Source organism: Eptatretus burgeri, chromosome 16 (assembly GCF_056783735.1).
Source record: "Eptatretus burgeri isolate ZD-2024b chromosome 16, Ebu_testis_v1, whole genome shotgun sequence".
Lineage (NCBI taxonomy): Eukaryota > Metazoa > Chordata > Myxini > Myxiniformes > Myxinidae > Eptatretus > Eptatretus burgeri.
This window is the reverse complement of record NC_140976.1, coordinates 9,685,571-9,703,350: the sequence shown is the minus strand read 5'-3', so window position 1 is coordinate 9,703,350 and position 17,780 is coordinate 9,685,571. Positions and strand designations below refer to the sequence as shown.

Sequence of the window (17,780 nt, the reverse complement as noted above, 5' to 3'; positions counted from 1 at the left end):
AAAGCGGCGGTAGCCCTTAAAAAACCCTAACCCATCTTCCCATCGTTAAAACATAATCTATTTTATACACTCTATCATACAATATCCATATGGAACACAATCTATTCCATTATCTAAAATAAATCTCTTATCATCAAAGGCTCCTAATGCCTTTTTATTTACTTCTTCACTATATATGTTATGTTTATAACTTCTTATTGTATTCATTTTCCTATATTCTTCTTTCTTATTCATCAAACAATTATAATAATTTCTAAAAGTTATTGATTTCTTTATTACATATTTCTTTATTCCCTTTAACCTCTTATCAATCTGTTCACCATACTTATAAGCATATGCCTTTGCTCTCAATCCAATAAACTCACTCATTACTTTTCCACCCAACTCATCCTTAAACTTACCAATAACCTTTTCATTCTTTTTGGAAAATAACTCACTCTTCTTGCTGAAATTACTTGTATCATATACTCCAATATTTTTCTTCATATCTTCATAAACATCATCAGTTTTTATATCTAGGATAAAACTATCAGTATCCATATACAACAATGAAACATTTTCACCATACTCTTTCTTTAAGTCATTATACAAATAATCATACATCAATATCTTTGATAAATCAAGAACTGCTGTTCCAATATAAATTGGTTTATCCATTACAATACTTTCCTTTTTCATATGAATTGCAGAAAAGTTCTCTGAAAAAACCTCTTCTCTCTCAAAACTTGGTTTATTTATCAATCTCGAAGCTTCTTTCCAAGATGTTGCGAATCTAATGTTTTGCCTGTTTCTAACATTTTCCATAGTCTTTCCAAATACAGCATTATTCATTAATTTATAAAAGTCCCCTTCAAATTTTACTTTTGTATTTGCTCTCATATCTGTATTAAATTGAATATACTTTTTCACCCAAGGACTTTGTTTAAATTTTAAAACTCTATGAATTTTAGCTACTCTCAATCCTTCTCTCAAAAACTGTTTTAAGCTTCTCTGATGTAAAACATATCCCTCTTTATCATAGAATGTTGTTAATAACTTTTCTGTTGATTTGCCTTTAATATTAAAACTTTTATGATAATCACTTAACCATTCTTTCTTTGGAGTTTCTTTCTCACATGCAAAAGGAAGATCTTTATGCTTATTATGAAGATCACTCGGGTACCTCAAATCAACTTCAAAATAATAACCTTCTTCTTCGTCATTCAATTCCTCTTGAGAAGAAATAACAATATTCATCAAAGCCTTTTCATAATCCTTTTCTTCCACCCACTCTAATTTACCATAAGGCAGAGATTGAGACATTGCCCATCCATACAAATTATTAGCATCAAAATACATCAAATAATTACTATCTTTTTCACTATCATAATTTGGAAGATATTTATTATTTGCTTTAGCATATCTTTTTGAACATACTTGTGATATTCCACCTCTCTTGGACTTCTCAATCATCAAAAGCATATCCACATCACTGATTAAATCTATATCTTGTTTTGTCATTTTCAACATTGCACTCCAAGCTAAACCAGGAGCTGTGAAATAGTGGGCAGGATCTAATCCATAACAATTTTTATTATGACAGAGTGATCTAAAAGCTTCAAACACATCAGCTAACAATAAAACATCTGTTTTTAGATATAAATCGTGATATTCTCCAAGGTTCTTTATCTTAAATATTTTCCATATTTCTTGTGCGTGTTTATATTCCTTATCACTTATCTCTTCTTCATAAAGGTTATTATAGAAACTTTCTTTTGAAGGAAGTTGTGTTTCTTTAAATCTCATAAATGAATCCATATAATCATAAGGATAAATTCCCTTACTTGTAAGAATTTTCTCTTTACTTTGAATTTCATTCCTTGTTTGAATTTCCTCTCTCGTAAGAATTCCTTCTTTAATCAGAATTTCATCTTTAATCTGAATTTCCTCTTTAGTTCGAATTTTCTTTATAATTAGAATTTCATCTTCAGTTAGAATTTCTTCATTAATTAGAGTTTCCTCTTTACTTTGAATTCTCTCTTTAATCTGAATTTCCTCTTGAGTGAGAATTTCCTCTTTTGGAAAGAATGAATTAAGATTTGGAAAAGAGTCCGTGGAGCTTAGATTTGATGCGAGGTAGGCTAGTGGTGTTCCCATAAACTTGTAAGAATCTAAAAACCTAATACGAGTTAAAGGTTTTGTGAATATCATTTTTGAAAATGAAATATACTTTTGACTTGTGTTTGTTATAGCAGAAATATTTCCTGGTGTTTTTGAAAGTTCATTTATAAATAGATGTGTATCATAGTTGGCGCTGTTGTGAAGAAAGACTGGAATAAAAGAAGGTAATTTATAATTAAGATTACAACAGGAATGAGCGGGACCTCTATATTTACCAGTAAGATGACAATGGTCTCTAACTTTAGACTCCTTAATTTCCCGCTCACAAATATGGCAGATATTGTTCATTCTAAATTCTAATTTTTCTTCTTTGGTTAATTTCATCGGTTCATTTGTTTCTTTCATTAATTTAGTGAGTCTTATACAATCCTTTTCTAATCGTTTTACAAACTCTTGTGAAGCATTTTTTCCACGATAATGTTCAAGTTTGTTATACTTTTCTCCAACAGATGATTTGATATAATAACAGAAACCACAAGGAATATGTTTTTGATATTTATTTGTATATGGTTCTTTTGGATTAGGAGAAGCAGTATTTATCTTTTTAAGGATACATTCAAAATCAGCGTATATCACAAATGGGTGCATGATAGATTTATTATAATCTTCAAAATAAATCTTTTCACCAGGTTTAGGCATTGTAATTACAGCTGATTTATGATTACTACAATATTTTGAATGTTGTTCTAATCGTTCTTTTGTATGAAATGAATTAAGACATCGCTTACAAGGATATATTTTGTTTGCTGTTCTGAATACCTGAGAAGAGATTAATCTTGATAAATTATTGATGTATGTGTAATGTGAATTCTTTCCAACACTAAAATATAAAAGATCAATGTGTGTTTCTTCATTTTTATAGTTGTTTGAAATTTTTAATATTTGAACTTTGTTTGTATCCGTTAATCCATATACATTAATAGAAAGATTATTCTTTTTCTCAAATTTAGGAATATCTGTTAGTGGCATTGGGAATTTAAAATCTTTAATGTCCAAGGTATTCTCATATTTCATATATTGTTTTACTCTTTCTGAATTACATTTTGGTGGATGAAAGTGAGCAAGAACAGACCAGAGAAAACATTTATTATCATTGTTCTTAATATTAACAACTGCCTTCTTTAGTTTTATTTCTTTTGGTAATTCAATATAAGAAGAAGCTTTAAGAGGGTTTGATTTTAGAATGTGTATATCTAAAAAGATGATTTTTTTAATATTGAATCCACTTCCTACCACTGTATTATCAACATCCTCCTCTTGTCTTGATAGTTCTTCATAAACCCCACTATTCAAAAAATCTTGAAATGATGTTATAAAATGAAGATCTGTTCTCATATAAGGAGTTTGTTCTTAATCTTGTCTTTTCATATTCATTTTCACTCCCATATAAAACTTTAAAGTTTTCATTTCTTTTATTGTCTTTTTAATAAATTTTTCAACATCGGGTTTCACTATTTCAATTGATTCAGCTATTGATGATGGACCGGGTTCTCCAAATTGAAAAATCCTTATTTTTATATGCCCTTTAAATGCCCCATCAGTGTTTTCAATATAATAGTCTCCCTTTACTTTAAACTCATTTTTCTTGTGTTTTTGTGATTGAAGATGTTTATTATAACTACTCTTCAAAACATCCTTTGAACAGATATCACAATGTTTTCTTTCCAACTCAAGAGGAGATATTTTATGAAACAGATTAAATGTGTGTTTGTTGGTTCGGAGGTGTTTTCTATAATGTTTATATTCGTGATTACAAACATCGCAGTACGTTGTATTCACCATATTTATAGAATAAAACTTTGCTTAAACTAAAATTTTCTTGATGAAAATTTCGTTTGTTTTACAGGTGAATCTGTGCTTAAAACCATTTTATCCTCCAACTTTTTCACTTAATAAATACAATGTTTCAAGACACAAAAGACAAGTTTCAATCAATCTCTTCATCTGTTAAAGATACTGAGAAATATGTCAAGGATGTAAAATTGAACAAAGATAAATATAACAACTATTGGATAAAAACTATTATGGTAAATAATATGAGTTCTTCAATTTCCTTCAGTGGAAGGGCTTTTAGTATACCTGGTAGAACATCAATTAAAGTATCTCTAACAAAAGTTTCTCCTCTCCTTCTAGTAATATATTCAAAACTAGAAAAAGCAATGAAACAAGAAAAAGTATCAAAGAACAAAAACCTTATGGATGAAGCTTTAGAAAGAAACGATAAGACCATCTGTAATATGCAAGGAGAAATTTGTATTTTTTTCAACAACCCTAAAGATGTAAATCCTGATGAAATAAAGGATGTTAATATATCAAGTGAAATGACATTTCGTTCAATAGTAGTTAACGATAATTTTAAAATTACCTTTAATTTAAAAAATGTTGTCGTTGAATCTGATAATGAAAAAAAGTATATCGATATCGATGGTAATATACAACTGAAAGTATAGATGAATTTCAGTTTAAGTAAAGTTTTACTTTATAAATATGCTAGACTTTCCTGATTCTCCATATGACAAATTTGAGAATTGTCCTGCGTGTGAAAGACGGGGATTAAACACAGAGTCAAAAGCCTATAAACAATGTATATTCTGTGATTATCTTCTAATTAATGATAATAAAAAATATAAAAAGGAAAATAATTCTTTTAGATTTACACCAAAAATGAATTACTTTACAAGATTGATTAGAGAAATGAATGTAAAGTATGAGGATGATAACACACCTTTCCTTACAAGGGAAGAAACTGAACGTATAAGAGAAATGTTCAAAGGATTGTTGTTGTATATTATTCATGGATGTAATTTTCAGGGAAATATCAACACAAGATATTGTATAAATAAAATAATGGATTATCTTGAAATTAAACCTGAACTTAGGATAAAATATAGAGTTTCTAAAAAAGCTAATAATAAATTAAATAACCTGTTTTTCAAATATATAAATGAATGATTTTTTACCTATTTGGGAAAATAAGATAAAATTTAACAACCATAAAAATCTCCCAAATTCATTAAGATGTCTCATAGTTGGTTCAAGTGGATGTGGAAAAACCTGCTTACTTTTAAAAATGCTCCTCACTCCCAACTTTTTAGATTATGGCAATTTAATAATTTTCACAAAGTCGAGTTTTCAACCAGAGTATCAACTACTCTCACAAGGTTTTAATGCTGGTCTTCAAAAGAAGATATAATCGGTTTATTTAAACGTCAAAAAAACCTAAATGATTATAACATTGAAGATATAATTCAACTATTTTGTGATACACAGAGATGTAAAAAGAAATCAAATCTTATAACTTGTATTCTTAGTGATAATACGGATGATATACCGTCTCCCCAAGATTTGGATAAATCAAAAAGAACCTCGTTATCTTTGATGATTGTGTTAATGAGAGAAACCAAACGGTAATGGACAGCTACTACACAAGAGGGAGACATTCTTCTTGTAATTGTATTTATCTTAGTCAATCGTACTTTCAACTTCCTCGTCGTTCCATCAGAAACAATGCTAATACTTTTATTTTATTCAAGTTAAATTCAATAGATATCAATAATTTTTGGAGAGATAATTGTTCTACATTATGTAGTAAAAAGAAATTTGAGGATTATATGAAGCACATGACTGAAAAATATAAATATATTGTTGTGAAACAAGATGAGATATTAAGGGATATATTTTTTGTTTTATAAACAATTACATATATAAATGACAACTATTATTATAAATCTTGTGGGTAAATCTGCTGCTGGAAAAAACTTTCATAAATCAAGGTTCTTGTGTAGTACAAATGAGAATATTGTAAATTTACTTAAAAAACACCCCGTGATACGCATTGTATCAACAACAACTAGAGCAATAAGACCTGGAGAAGTAAAAGGTGAAGATTATCACTATATTTCAGTGGAGGAACATATGCGATTGAGGAATGAAGGACAAATATTTGAGGAGGTTTCTCTTGGTACAACAAAATATTCACATTGTAAGAGTGAGTTAAAGAAACTAAAATCTGGTGGTGTTGGGATATTAGAAACTAATCCAGAAGGAACGAGACAAATTATTAAATATCTGAGCGGAGTGAAGATTTTATCATTCGGTTTTGATGTTGATGAAGAAACTCAACACAAACGTATGAAAAGCAGAGATGCAAGGATTAGTGAAGAAGAAATTACAACTCGCATTAATGTTAATAAAGAATTTGATGTAATATTTAAAGAAAAGGATTTATTTGAACACATCTACTTGAATGATGAAGAAAAGGAAAATTTCCCTGTTGATCTTTACAATTCATTAAATGATATTTTACAATAAATAAATGGATACAAAAGAAAGAGCAAGAAGATTTAAGGAACATCAAGAGTTGGTTTCAAAAGTTGTAAAACAACAGGAAGACATAAAGAAGAAACGCAGACAGAAACTAACGGGCGAAGAAGCATTTGAAAAAAAACAAGAGAAATTTTTTAAACCACTTTTAAAAACTTCCCAAGAAAAATGAAAGATGTTTCCACAGTTCCCACAGTAGAATATACTCCTAGAAAGCTTCAAATGTTAAAAGATTTCAGTCAAATGACGGAGGAAGAATTAGAGCATTTAGGAGAATTAGAATATGATGATGAAGGTTTATTTCAACAACTGGAAGAGATTAATCAACCCCCTGATTATATTGTGAATGCTGTTCAAAACAATGAATATTCAGCGGATTCAAAAACCAAAGCAGGACTCATTCCAACAGAACAACCAGCAATATTTCATCTTGTTCAAGAAAAGGTATTGATATTTAATGATGAATTAAGGTTCTTAAGTTCTGCTCAACCCCCTGTTAAACTAACTCCGAGATTAATGTTTCTTCTCACAAAAGATGGAAGACAAGGTTCAACTGTGAGGGATGAATCAAAGTATATTGATAAACCATTGGATATGGAAAATAATGATGATAGAGTATATATTGATTTGCTGAACACTCTAAATTATAAGGTTATTCTTTCTGGTAAAAGTAGGAAGAATGAGAAGGAGAAACACATTATTCAGGCTTTAAGTATCCTTGGTTCAGGTATTAGTTTTCTTCCAAATGACCCATCGCAATTAGTTAATAGACTGTTATTGTTGTTCAGCAGTAAGAAGGCTGGAAATAACAATTGTTTTAATGAAGCATCAGCCATTTTAGACCAGTTGATGAACATGAAAATAATTAATAAATCTCAATATAAAGACATTTTATCTCATATTAAATAAGATGAGAAGCACAATCCTGAGTTTTAATTTCACAACAAGCGACCACACATCTTCATTCCCATACCCACTACAACTTGACACAACAAAAGAATATGAGGCATCTTTATTGTCCATGGAGACTTATAATACCTTATTTAATATAACCGAGAAAAATGACAAGTTTAGTTATAATCCGGGAAGTGGATACAAAACGATAACAGTCTCACCCGGAGCATACGAGATTTCTCAAATATCTTCCGAAATTGCTCGTCTTATGAAAGAACAGGGTGATGAACCAAAAAATATTGTTATAGACATTCAAAAACATACTTCAAAATCAACGATTAAAGTTAAAAATAACTACAAGGTTGATTTCACAATTGATAATTCATTTAGAGAGTTATTAGGTTTCTCCTCAAAAAAGATTGAAACTAATGGGACGTTTTACAGTGATAATGTCATTCAAATATCCTCAGGAATAAATTCGGTGTTAATTCACTGTGATTTGATTGATGGTGCTTATAATGATGGATTAAAAACAAATACAATATTTTCATTCAGCGCATACTCAACCCCAATTGGTTATAAATTCAATATGGAACCTAAAAATTTGGTTTATCTACCTGTGTCAGGAAAAACCATACACAGAGTAAATTTTAGGATAACCGACCAAGATAATCGTGTGATCTCTTTTAATGGAGAAGTTATATCCATCAGAATTCACCTACGTGAAGTTTTTCAATAAATAAATACGATGGTTATTGTGAGGAAGCACGAGTTGGGAAAATATAAAATAATTACAGGGGATGGGATGTTCCTTTCCCCGTACTACAAGGGTGAAGGTATGTATCTTGGTAGAGGATACTATAAACCTAAGAGACAAAGGGGTGTCGGACATCAATTTAGAGGAGATGGGATAATTGATACTCTCATGGGTATTGGTTCAACTATTCTTAAACATAAAGACCTAATTGGTTCAACTGCTTCTGCTGTGGGAAATGTAGCAGGTGCTGTAAAGAGTATAAAAGATGCTCAGAAAGAATCTCATAAATTACAAGCAATAAAAGAAATTAAGAAAGGTAAAACTCAGTTGTCCCCCAAGAACGACAGAAAATAATTCAAATACTTGGATCAGGGTTTCAAAAGTTTTAACATCTTTTTTCCTAAATAAATACAAGTATGGAAGCAATTGATAGTATCTATGATTTGGATGATACTATTATTATCTCAAACTCCACTAAAAAGAAGATTACTTCAAGGTAAATGCAATAACTGGAACAGACTGGAATACAAATGGTACAAAAAGTTTTGAAATAAATAATCAACAAACCTATTTGAATCTCTCCGAAAGTTTCTTGTTGTGTAAATTTAAATTCACTAAGGCTGGGAATAACACAAACGCTACACTTGTAAATGATTTCTTCTGGAAAATGTTTGATAGTGTGCGATTGTATATTGGAACACAAGAAGTTGAAGCGGTTGATTATGTCTCTGCTGTATCTGAAATGATGAAATTTACACTCTATACATTCAGTGATAGAATGGGAAAGGGGTCTGTCGAAGGTTTTATTCCTGATATGTCAACGGGAACAAACACAGACCCTGGATATATTCAAAGGAAAGGAATGTATAATGATGATACAAAAGCAGAAAATAGTTTTACTGTGGCAGTTCCTCTTAAAGGTATATTTGGATTTTGTGATTATGATAAAGTTCTGTATGGTCTTAAAATTAGATTTCAACTACAAAGGAATGATAATGAAAATAGATTGCTTTTTGGTGTTGGTAATGCTTTTGGTGATCAGAATAAATTTGTAATTGAGGAGATGAGTTGGTATATCAGTGAATATACTCCTAATCTTAAAACAGAAGAGATGTTGAATCGAAGACTTAACTCAAAGAAACCACTCAGTGTATCATACCTCAAAAGAAGATGTCAACACGTTAAACTCAATCAAACTACTTACACGTGGAATTTGGGTGTTCTGGAAGGAAAGCCACGATATCTGTGGATGATTTTTAAAAAGCCAGATGGTGATACTGCGACTGATAAGAATAATGCATTGAGTGATAATGCTAAGGTGAAACAACTTCGCGTTTCTCTAGATGGAACATTTTATCCACGAGATAGATTGGAAATTAATTGGGAAAAAAATGATTTTGCTGAAGCATACAAGTCTTACCAAAAGGTGTGTGAAAGTAATGGAAATAAAGAACCTATTTTGGATATGACAGCATTTAAAAGTTTGTATACAATCTATACGTTTGACCTGAGCGCTCAAAAAGAAACTATAAAGTCTAATCGAGTGGATACTTCCCTATACATTGAAAGAGGAGAGAGTGAAGAAGTTGATACATATTGTTTGCTTTTGGAAGAAACAGAATTGCAGATTAATACAGATAATGGTGTGATGATTAGTCTCACATAATTTTTTGTTAAATAAATGAGTGGCAAAGTACCAACTGGGGTATATGTTAATCAAATCAATCTTCATAAACTATCATCTTGTGTTCAAAATCAAAAGCCTTGTACGATTAACGTTAATACAATTCAGAGAAAAGGAGCAGTAAGAATTGATGTTTTGCTCACAAGAGAACAGGTTAAAATCTTGAATGACACTGGCTCACTTAAAATTAAAATGACAAAACCAATGTTGAAAAAATATTCAATAAGAGAGACGAGTGGAGGATTTCTCCCATTTCTAATTCCTTTATTTGCTGGTTTAAGTGCGGTTGGAGCATTGACGGGTGGTATTTCAACAGTGGTCAAAACTGCCAACGAAAGGAAGGCTCAACTCCAGGCTCAAAAGAATTGGAAAGACATAACAAAGAGTTGGAGAAACAAATTAGTGGAAGTGGTGTAATTGTAGATTTTGCTGAAAAACTTGAAGGTCTGCCTGATAAAGCGAGATTGTTAGTTGGAGATATGCTTTCTTCTATAGCACAAGCAGGTGTAAAATTAACGAAAAGAGGTAATGGATTATATCTTTCTAATAAATAAATGAGCATTGATGAGTGGTTGAAAGAATTTGGAGAGAATACAACATCAAATTTACAACTTGCCAAATATTGTAAGAAATTAAAAATTCATAATGTGGTTATTTGTATGAGAGATGAATTAACAAATGTGTCGAAACATACAAAGAATATTATTATGAACTTCGAAGATAATGATGGGAACGGTTCTCATTGGGTTTGTATTTTTAATAGTCAAGACAAATATTATTTTGATAGTTTTGGTCTTCCACCACCTGTTGAAGTCATAAAATTCTTACAGAATGGTGTTTATCAAACATTTCAAGTCCAAGAATTAAATTCCAAGTGTTGTGGTCAATTATGTCTATATGTGTTATTTCAACTCAACAAAAATAAAAAATTTTATGATATTATTTTTAATCTAATATAAATGACTTATGTTGGTAAAGATGGTTCTATCTTTGGTGTATCTCAAGAACTGGATATTGATTTATCAAATTATTATACAAAGGCACAGGCTGAACGATATAAATATAATATAAACAAAAATATTAACATGAAAAATGCTTATAAATTAAAAAATTATCCAAGCCCGACTGACGCGAATGACTTGGTGAGATTAAGCGATTTATCACAATATATATACTTAAATAAAACGGCTGTGTATTCTAAAGATACAGAAGTGTTGATATTATCTCCAGGTCATACAGAATTCACAGTTCGAATTAAAATAAATTTTTATAAAGAAGGGCGTATCGTTTGTATGAGAATAGAACAATGGGGGTATGATATGAATGATTTAGGGTATAATTGGTCATTTAAAATTAACCTCGAAGACCTGGAACAATTAAATCAGTCTCGTAAGGAAGAATATTATCCACTTGGTATCGAGAATGAGTTTTGTGGAGCCACGATTAGTAAACAACAAATAAAAGAATTTAATAAGGGTAAATATAATAATGGTTTTGCCCTTGTTTATCTCATGAAAACAGAAAAAACAGGATTATATATAATAAGTAAGGAAATACAAAATGATTTAACTATGGGAAGATGGGGAGGTGTTTCGTGCCATAATATTATTCTAACATATATTTCTAATACATAAATGACAGCAAGAAGGCTTCAAGAAAATTATCATTTCTGTGTCCAAGCATACCTTCAAGAAAAGGGTATTCGGTATTTTAATAAATATGTTCTACAACATAAGAATGAGGTATTTTCAATAAAAGATTGGCATTATGCTGATGTTGATAAACCGACAACTTTAGATTTAATTAGAATGTTAAATAATGAAAAAATTATAAGGTTAAGAAAAGGTAAGGCTCTTTTAGAAATTCAAAAGAAATTTTATTGGTTTCCTGTTGTAAAAAAAATTATTTTGGATACAGGAATAACAAGAAATCCTGATGAATATATGTATAATATTCTATGGGGTGTAAACGATTCAAGTATAGTAAGGGATGAGGAAGGAGTTGAAGAAGAGAGGGAAGAGGAGGAAAAGGAGAAGGAGGAGAGAGAGAAGGAGGAAAGAGAGAGGGAGGAAAGAGAGAAGAGAGAGAAGAAAGAGAAGGAGGAAAAGGAGAAGAGAGAGAAGGAGGAAAGAGAGAAGAAAGAGAAGGAGGAAAAAGAGAAGAGAGAGAGGGAGGAGAGGGAGAGAATAAATAAATATCAAAATATGGAAACCAGTGAGATTCAAAAAAGAATAGAGGTATTACAGAAAATAACTCAACCCACCAGGAAGGAATACAAAGAATTAACAAGTCTATTTGCAATACTTTCAACAAAACTATTAGCATCGTCAAGCTATTCATTTTAATTCAAGTTTTTTCTTAAATATATGGAGGAGAGAGTGAAGGCATTTCTAAGGATTCTTTATGTTTTAAAAATTAAGATTCAAATGTGCATGTTGGAAACTAAAAAGGTTTTTGCACTCTGCAGGAATTTTTCTCATAAATAAATGAGTTATTGTCTCAAATGTAAAAAGAAAACTAATACTAAAAATATTTCATATATTAAAAGTAAAAATAACAGGGTTATACAAAAAGGTATATGTTCGGTGTGTGGTTCAAAAAAAAATCAATTTATCTCCAAACACAAACTCGGAGGAGATATACAAAAGTTTTTATCAGGAAGTAAATTTACAACTACTGGAATACCAGGGGAATTACATCTTCCAGGGTATTCTTTCTGTGGTCCAGGCACAAACTTGGATAAAAGATTAGATGAGGCAGACAATCCTAAATCCTGGAGTAAACCAATCAATAGAGTTGATGAAGTGTGCATGAGACACGATATTGATTATGGGAATACCACAACGTTGGAAGAAAAGCATGAAGCCGATAGAGAAATGTTGTATAATTTGTCTCTGATACAAAATCCAACCTTGAGAGAAAAAGTTGATAGGTTCATTGTGAAGAAGATGATTAGTGCTAAATTGAAACTTGGACTTGGAAATTCAAAAAACTTATAGGCTCTAATGATGCCATTAAGACTGAAGAGCAATTAGCTGATGAATTACATAAACCAATATTCACAAAGTTTCAGAGAAGGAAAGTTTATTCCAAGGAAGTTGATTATATCTGGTCTGCTGATTTGATTGAACTCAATAATGATAAGGGGTACAAGTATGCTTTAACCGTTATTGATTTGAGGAGTAGATATGCGTGGGTTGTCCCTTTAAAAAACAAAACAGGTAATACTCTTATGTTAGCTTTTCAACAGATATTTAATAAAAGTAAGAGAAAACCTAAAAAATTGTGGACTGATGAGGGTAGAGAGTTTTATAACAAGACATTTATGAATTTTCTAAAAAATAACAGTATTACATTATACAGTACCTTTAATGAAGGGAAGGCAGTTGTTGTTGAACGTTTTAATCGTACCTTAAAAGAGAGACTATATAAAAAATTCACACAACTCGGTTCACAACAATGGTCATCTTTTATTCAGGATATTGTGGATAAGTATAATGACACGATTCACACGTCAACGAATATGAAGCCATCAGAAACATTTACAAAATTAAAATATGAAAAAGAGATTAATGTCAGAAAACCTAAGTTCAAAGTTGGTGATATCGTAAGAATATATAGGTGGAAATCTCATTTTGAAAAGGGTTTTACTGAACGATGGACGAAAGAACTTTTTAAAATTGTTGATGTAATAGATACAGTTCCTTGGACTTATAAAATATATGATTTGGAAGGGGAAGAGATTTTAGGTTCATTTTATTCACAGGAATTACAAAAGACAAAACTAAGCAGATAATACACCTTTGTGGACACTCGAGGGCCAAGTCCGAGGTGTATTACAGTATATAATGTGTGTCAAGGGGGACGTTCTTAGATCTGTGAACCCCAAACACAGAATCCTCAACTGAATAGTCAAGGTTTAACTTTTGTTTGTGTGTGTGTGTGTGTGTGTGTGTAATGGGAGCAATAGGTTGGCGCTTCACTCCCTCCTACTATACACCGTTGTGGACACTCGAGGGCCAAGTCCGAGGTGTATAACAGTATATAATGTGTGTCAAGGGGGACGTTCTTAGATCTGTGAACCCCAAACACAGAATCCTCAACTGAATAGTCAAGGCTTAACTTTTGTTTGTTGATGTGTATGTGTGTGTGTCCCAACCCTCACATTCAAAATCTCAACCCCAACCCTCACATTCAAAATCTCAACCCCAACTCAATCCTCACCCAACAGTCTTTTTCAAAATGAGATTTCCACCTATATATATATATATATATATATATATATATATATATATATATATATATATATATATATATATATATATATATATATATATATATATATATATATATTTTACTTTTTTTTTTTGTTTGTCTTCTTCCAATTCTGTCTTTTAAGGCTTTCAGGTTTGATGACATAGAAAGAGGGAGTAAGAACTTTCTTGATAGGTTTAGATCCCAAAGAGTGATAGCAACTCCAAAAGTCTCCAAAATATAAATAAATAAAATAATAATAATAATAATAAATAAATAAATAAATAAATAAAAGCCCCCAAAAAAGTTTCAAGTGTCCAACATAAACCCAACTTTCCAAGTCTTCAAGGTATAACCACATTCCCGTTGAGTTTCCAAGATATGTATCACATTGTGAGTTATCAATCCAGAACCCACATTTCAAGTATTCAAAGTAAAACCAACTTACAAAGTCTCTTAAGGATAACTCATTTACTGATTTTTTCAAAATTTGTGAGTCTCCAAGGTAGGACCCATATTTAGAACCATCTTGGCAGAACCCTTTTCCTGAGTCTCCAAGGTAGTTATTTAAACCATCAAGGCAGAACTCATTTACTGATTTTTTCAAAATTTGTGAGTCTCCAAGGTAGGCCCCATATTTAGAACCATCTTGGCAGAACCCTTTTCCTGAGTCTCCAAGGTAGTTATTTAAACCATCAAGGCAGAACTCATTTCTTGATTTTTTCAAAATTTGTGAGTCTCCAAGGTAAAACTTGTATTCTGGCTCATCAAGGTATAACTTGTTCAGTGGGTATTGTCTTGATAACTCACAATGAGTACTATTGCTGTAAAACTCTTTTTCAGGATTTTGCTGGTCTCCAAGGTATAACTCTTTGGTTGGGTCATCAAGGACGAACTCGTTCTGTGGGTCTTGGTCGCTCATAAGGTCTTCAACCAAGCCAACAATTTCGCCCCAAGTTGTAGCAAAAGCAGTATTTTCATTTCGTATTTCAGACACAATTTCCTGTGAGAGAAAATAATAATGTATTAATTAAGTTATTTAATTATTAAATGAGTATGCTTCAATCAAAGTTTGAAAATAGGAAAATAAAAAATCTTACCTTAATAGATAAGAGGTTTGAATCCAGTTCATCAACTTGAAGGTTTAGTTCCATACAAGACAGAGAGTTCCAAGGAACACCAAAGTCATCCCACTCAAGGTCTTGGTCGCTCATAAGGTCTTCAACCAAGCCAACAATTTCCCCCAAGTTGTAGCAAAAGCAGTATTTTCATTTTGTATTTCAGATACAATTTCCTGTGAGAGAAAATAATAATGTATTAATTAAGTTATTTAATTATTAAATGAGTATGCTTCAATCAAAGTTTGAAAATAGGAAAATAAAAAATCTTACCTCAATAGATAAGAGGTTTGAATCCAGTTCATCAACTTGAAGGTTTAGTTCCATAGAAGACAGAGAGTTCGAGACAAGCACACAGAACACCATTGCCAGCAAAAACAAATGTTTAAAATGGAGCCTGGGTTTGAAGCTTTTATAGAGAAAGACTGGTGGGTGTGGTTTCCTTTGGAAATTCCCTGGGCAAGCCTAGGCAAGCCTTCATTGGGAAATTTTTCAAAACCATAACATCCTGTAATTTTCTAGTGATTTCTTTGTGAGTCAGAGATGAACTGGAAATGATGTAAGAGTGGGCGGGGCTTAGCAAAAGTAGGCGGAGCTTAGGAAAAGTGGGCGTGGCTTAGAAAAAATACCTTATGAAAAGTGGGCGGAGCTTAGCAAAAGTGGGCGGGGCTTAGGAAAAGTGGGCGTGGCTTAGAAAAATACCTTATGAAAAGTGGGCGGAGCTTAGCAAAAGTGGGCGGGGCTTAACAAAAGTGGGCGGGGCTTAAAGAAAAGTGGGCGGGGCTTAACAAAAAATAACCTGTGGCTCAGGAGGTGGTCAAACAAGAGTATTAAGAGAAGTTTATCATTTCGTAATGGCACAAATGGGGTATCTTAAAAAATATAAAGATTCAAATGTTTTGTTTGTCAATATTTTAGATGGGGATTATTGTGCAAAGAAAATTAAACTATTGAAGGAATTTGAGAATGAACAAATCTTTATAGGTTCAATGAGTGAGCTGTTCAACCCCCAGGTGTTCAATTCAATGAGGTTCAACCTCCAGGTTAAAAGGGGAGACAAATAAATATACCTTGGGATAAAAAGGGGGGTTTATTTTTAGGGAAAAAAAAATGAATCGCTGAAAATCCCCCATTCATTTACATGGGGAAAAGTGAGCCAGAATCAGTATTCTTACCCTACTCACGTTGCCCTGCTTACCAAACTCTTTCTATGGTATCCAAGGCCATCTCCACTCACGGCTCGTAGACTTCCTTTCTTGTCGTAACCAACGTGTGGCCCTTAATGGAGTTCTCTCATCCCCTCTTCCTGTCCAGGCTGGAGTTCCTCAAGGTGGTGTGCTGGGCCCTGTTCTTTTTCTGGTTTTCATCAATGATCTCTCCGACTCTGGAAAATCCTCTTCATCTCTTTGCTGATGACTCCACCCTTTGCCATACCATCTGTTATCCCTCAAATCAGCAAGCATCAACCTCTTTACTCTCTGCAGATCTTTATAAAATAACAATCTGGTCCAACCTGTGGAACATGCCTTTCAATCCTGACAAATCTTATCCTCTCACTTTGCCTCCGAAAGGACCATCTGGACCCCCACCCCACACATTCTAATTTTTCAATAATCCTCTTGAAGAAGTCCTTTCTTTCAAGCTTCTGGGTCTCACGATGTGCCATGATCTTTCCTGGGAATGCCAGTTGCCGACTGGGCATGTTCCATTGTGCAAAGTCCTTCCTTGGCACACCAGAACTCCTAACCACATACAAAGTTTTCATCCACAGCCTGATGGAGTACTGCTCTCCTCTCTGGATTGGTGCTCCCACCTCTCACCTTTCTTGGCTTCACGTTGTTGTAACCGAAGTATTTAGGATCATTGGTGTCTCCCGTAATGTGGCTGAGTCTTTGGGTCTCTCACTCTCTCACCGCAGGCAGGTCGGTGGTCTGTCTGTCTTCTACCATCTCCTCTCTGGCCTCGCCCCCCCCCCCACGCTCTGTGTGAGATATGTCTCCACCATATTTATGCAGGGCACTTAAGGTCTACCAGCAACCCCCTTCTGGTAAAACTACCAAAATCAAGAATCACTGCTCACCTTCGCCCTTTCATTCCCCTTTTTTCGCCAACTTTGGAACAAACTCCCACACTCTCTTCCATCCCACTCTTCCCCCCACGTCTTTTGTTCACCACCATCTCTTGAACAGCTGTTTATCCATCTCTTGTCTTTCCCTATCCAAAACCACGATCTTTTCTACCCCCACTAATCCATCCCAAACCCACCTCTTTCAAATTCACTGCTTTTCTTCCTGAAAGTCCCTCGAGTGTCCATCTTGTTTACCCTGTGTTCCCCACCCCATCGCTCTCCCTTCCACAGATATCCTCATATCTGTTCCACACTGTTTTTTCCTTCCCTCCCCCTCTTGTTGCCTGCTCCTTGTTGTGTGTTCTGTGTGTTAGCTCTCAGACGAGCCTCGACAGTGTATCCAAAAAAAACAAAAAAGAAACGCACAAAACACACCACACCACAAAACATACCACACCACAAAACATACCACACCACGTGCACACAAACAAGTTGTGTCGAGGGTGTGTAAATCTCTAATTA

General features: G+C 32.7%; 1 protein-coding gene across 1 annotated transcript; it reads right to left on the bottom strand.

Moving 5' to 3' along the window:
* Positions 1–14,172: 14,172 nt before the first annotated feature.
* Positions 14,173–17,491, bottom strand: LOC147010475 (uncharacterized). The gene is made up of 2 exons (XM_085860363.1): positions 15,464–17,491; positions 14,173–15,075 (listed from the first exon to the last, which is right to left on the bottom strand). Exons 1-2 carry the CDS (start codon positions 15,554–15,556, stop codon positions 14,173–14,175), a joined length of 996 nt encoding a protein of 331 aa, XP_085716489.1. The 5' UTR covers positions 15,557–17,491.
* Positions 17,492–17,780: the final 289 nt, after the last annotated feature.

Coding starts and splice junctions, on each gene's coding strand:
- LOC147010475 (XM_085860363.1), bottom strand. CDS start 15,556: ATGGTGTTCTGTGTGCTTGTCTCGAACTCTCTGTCTTCTATGGAACTA. Junction 15,076..15,463: donor CAAACCTCTTATCTATTGAG/GTAAGATTTTTT, acceptor TTTCTCTCACAG/GAAATTGTGTCTGAAATACG.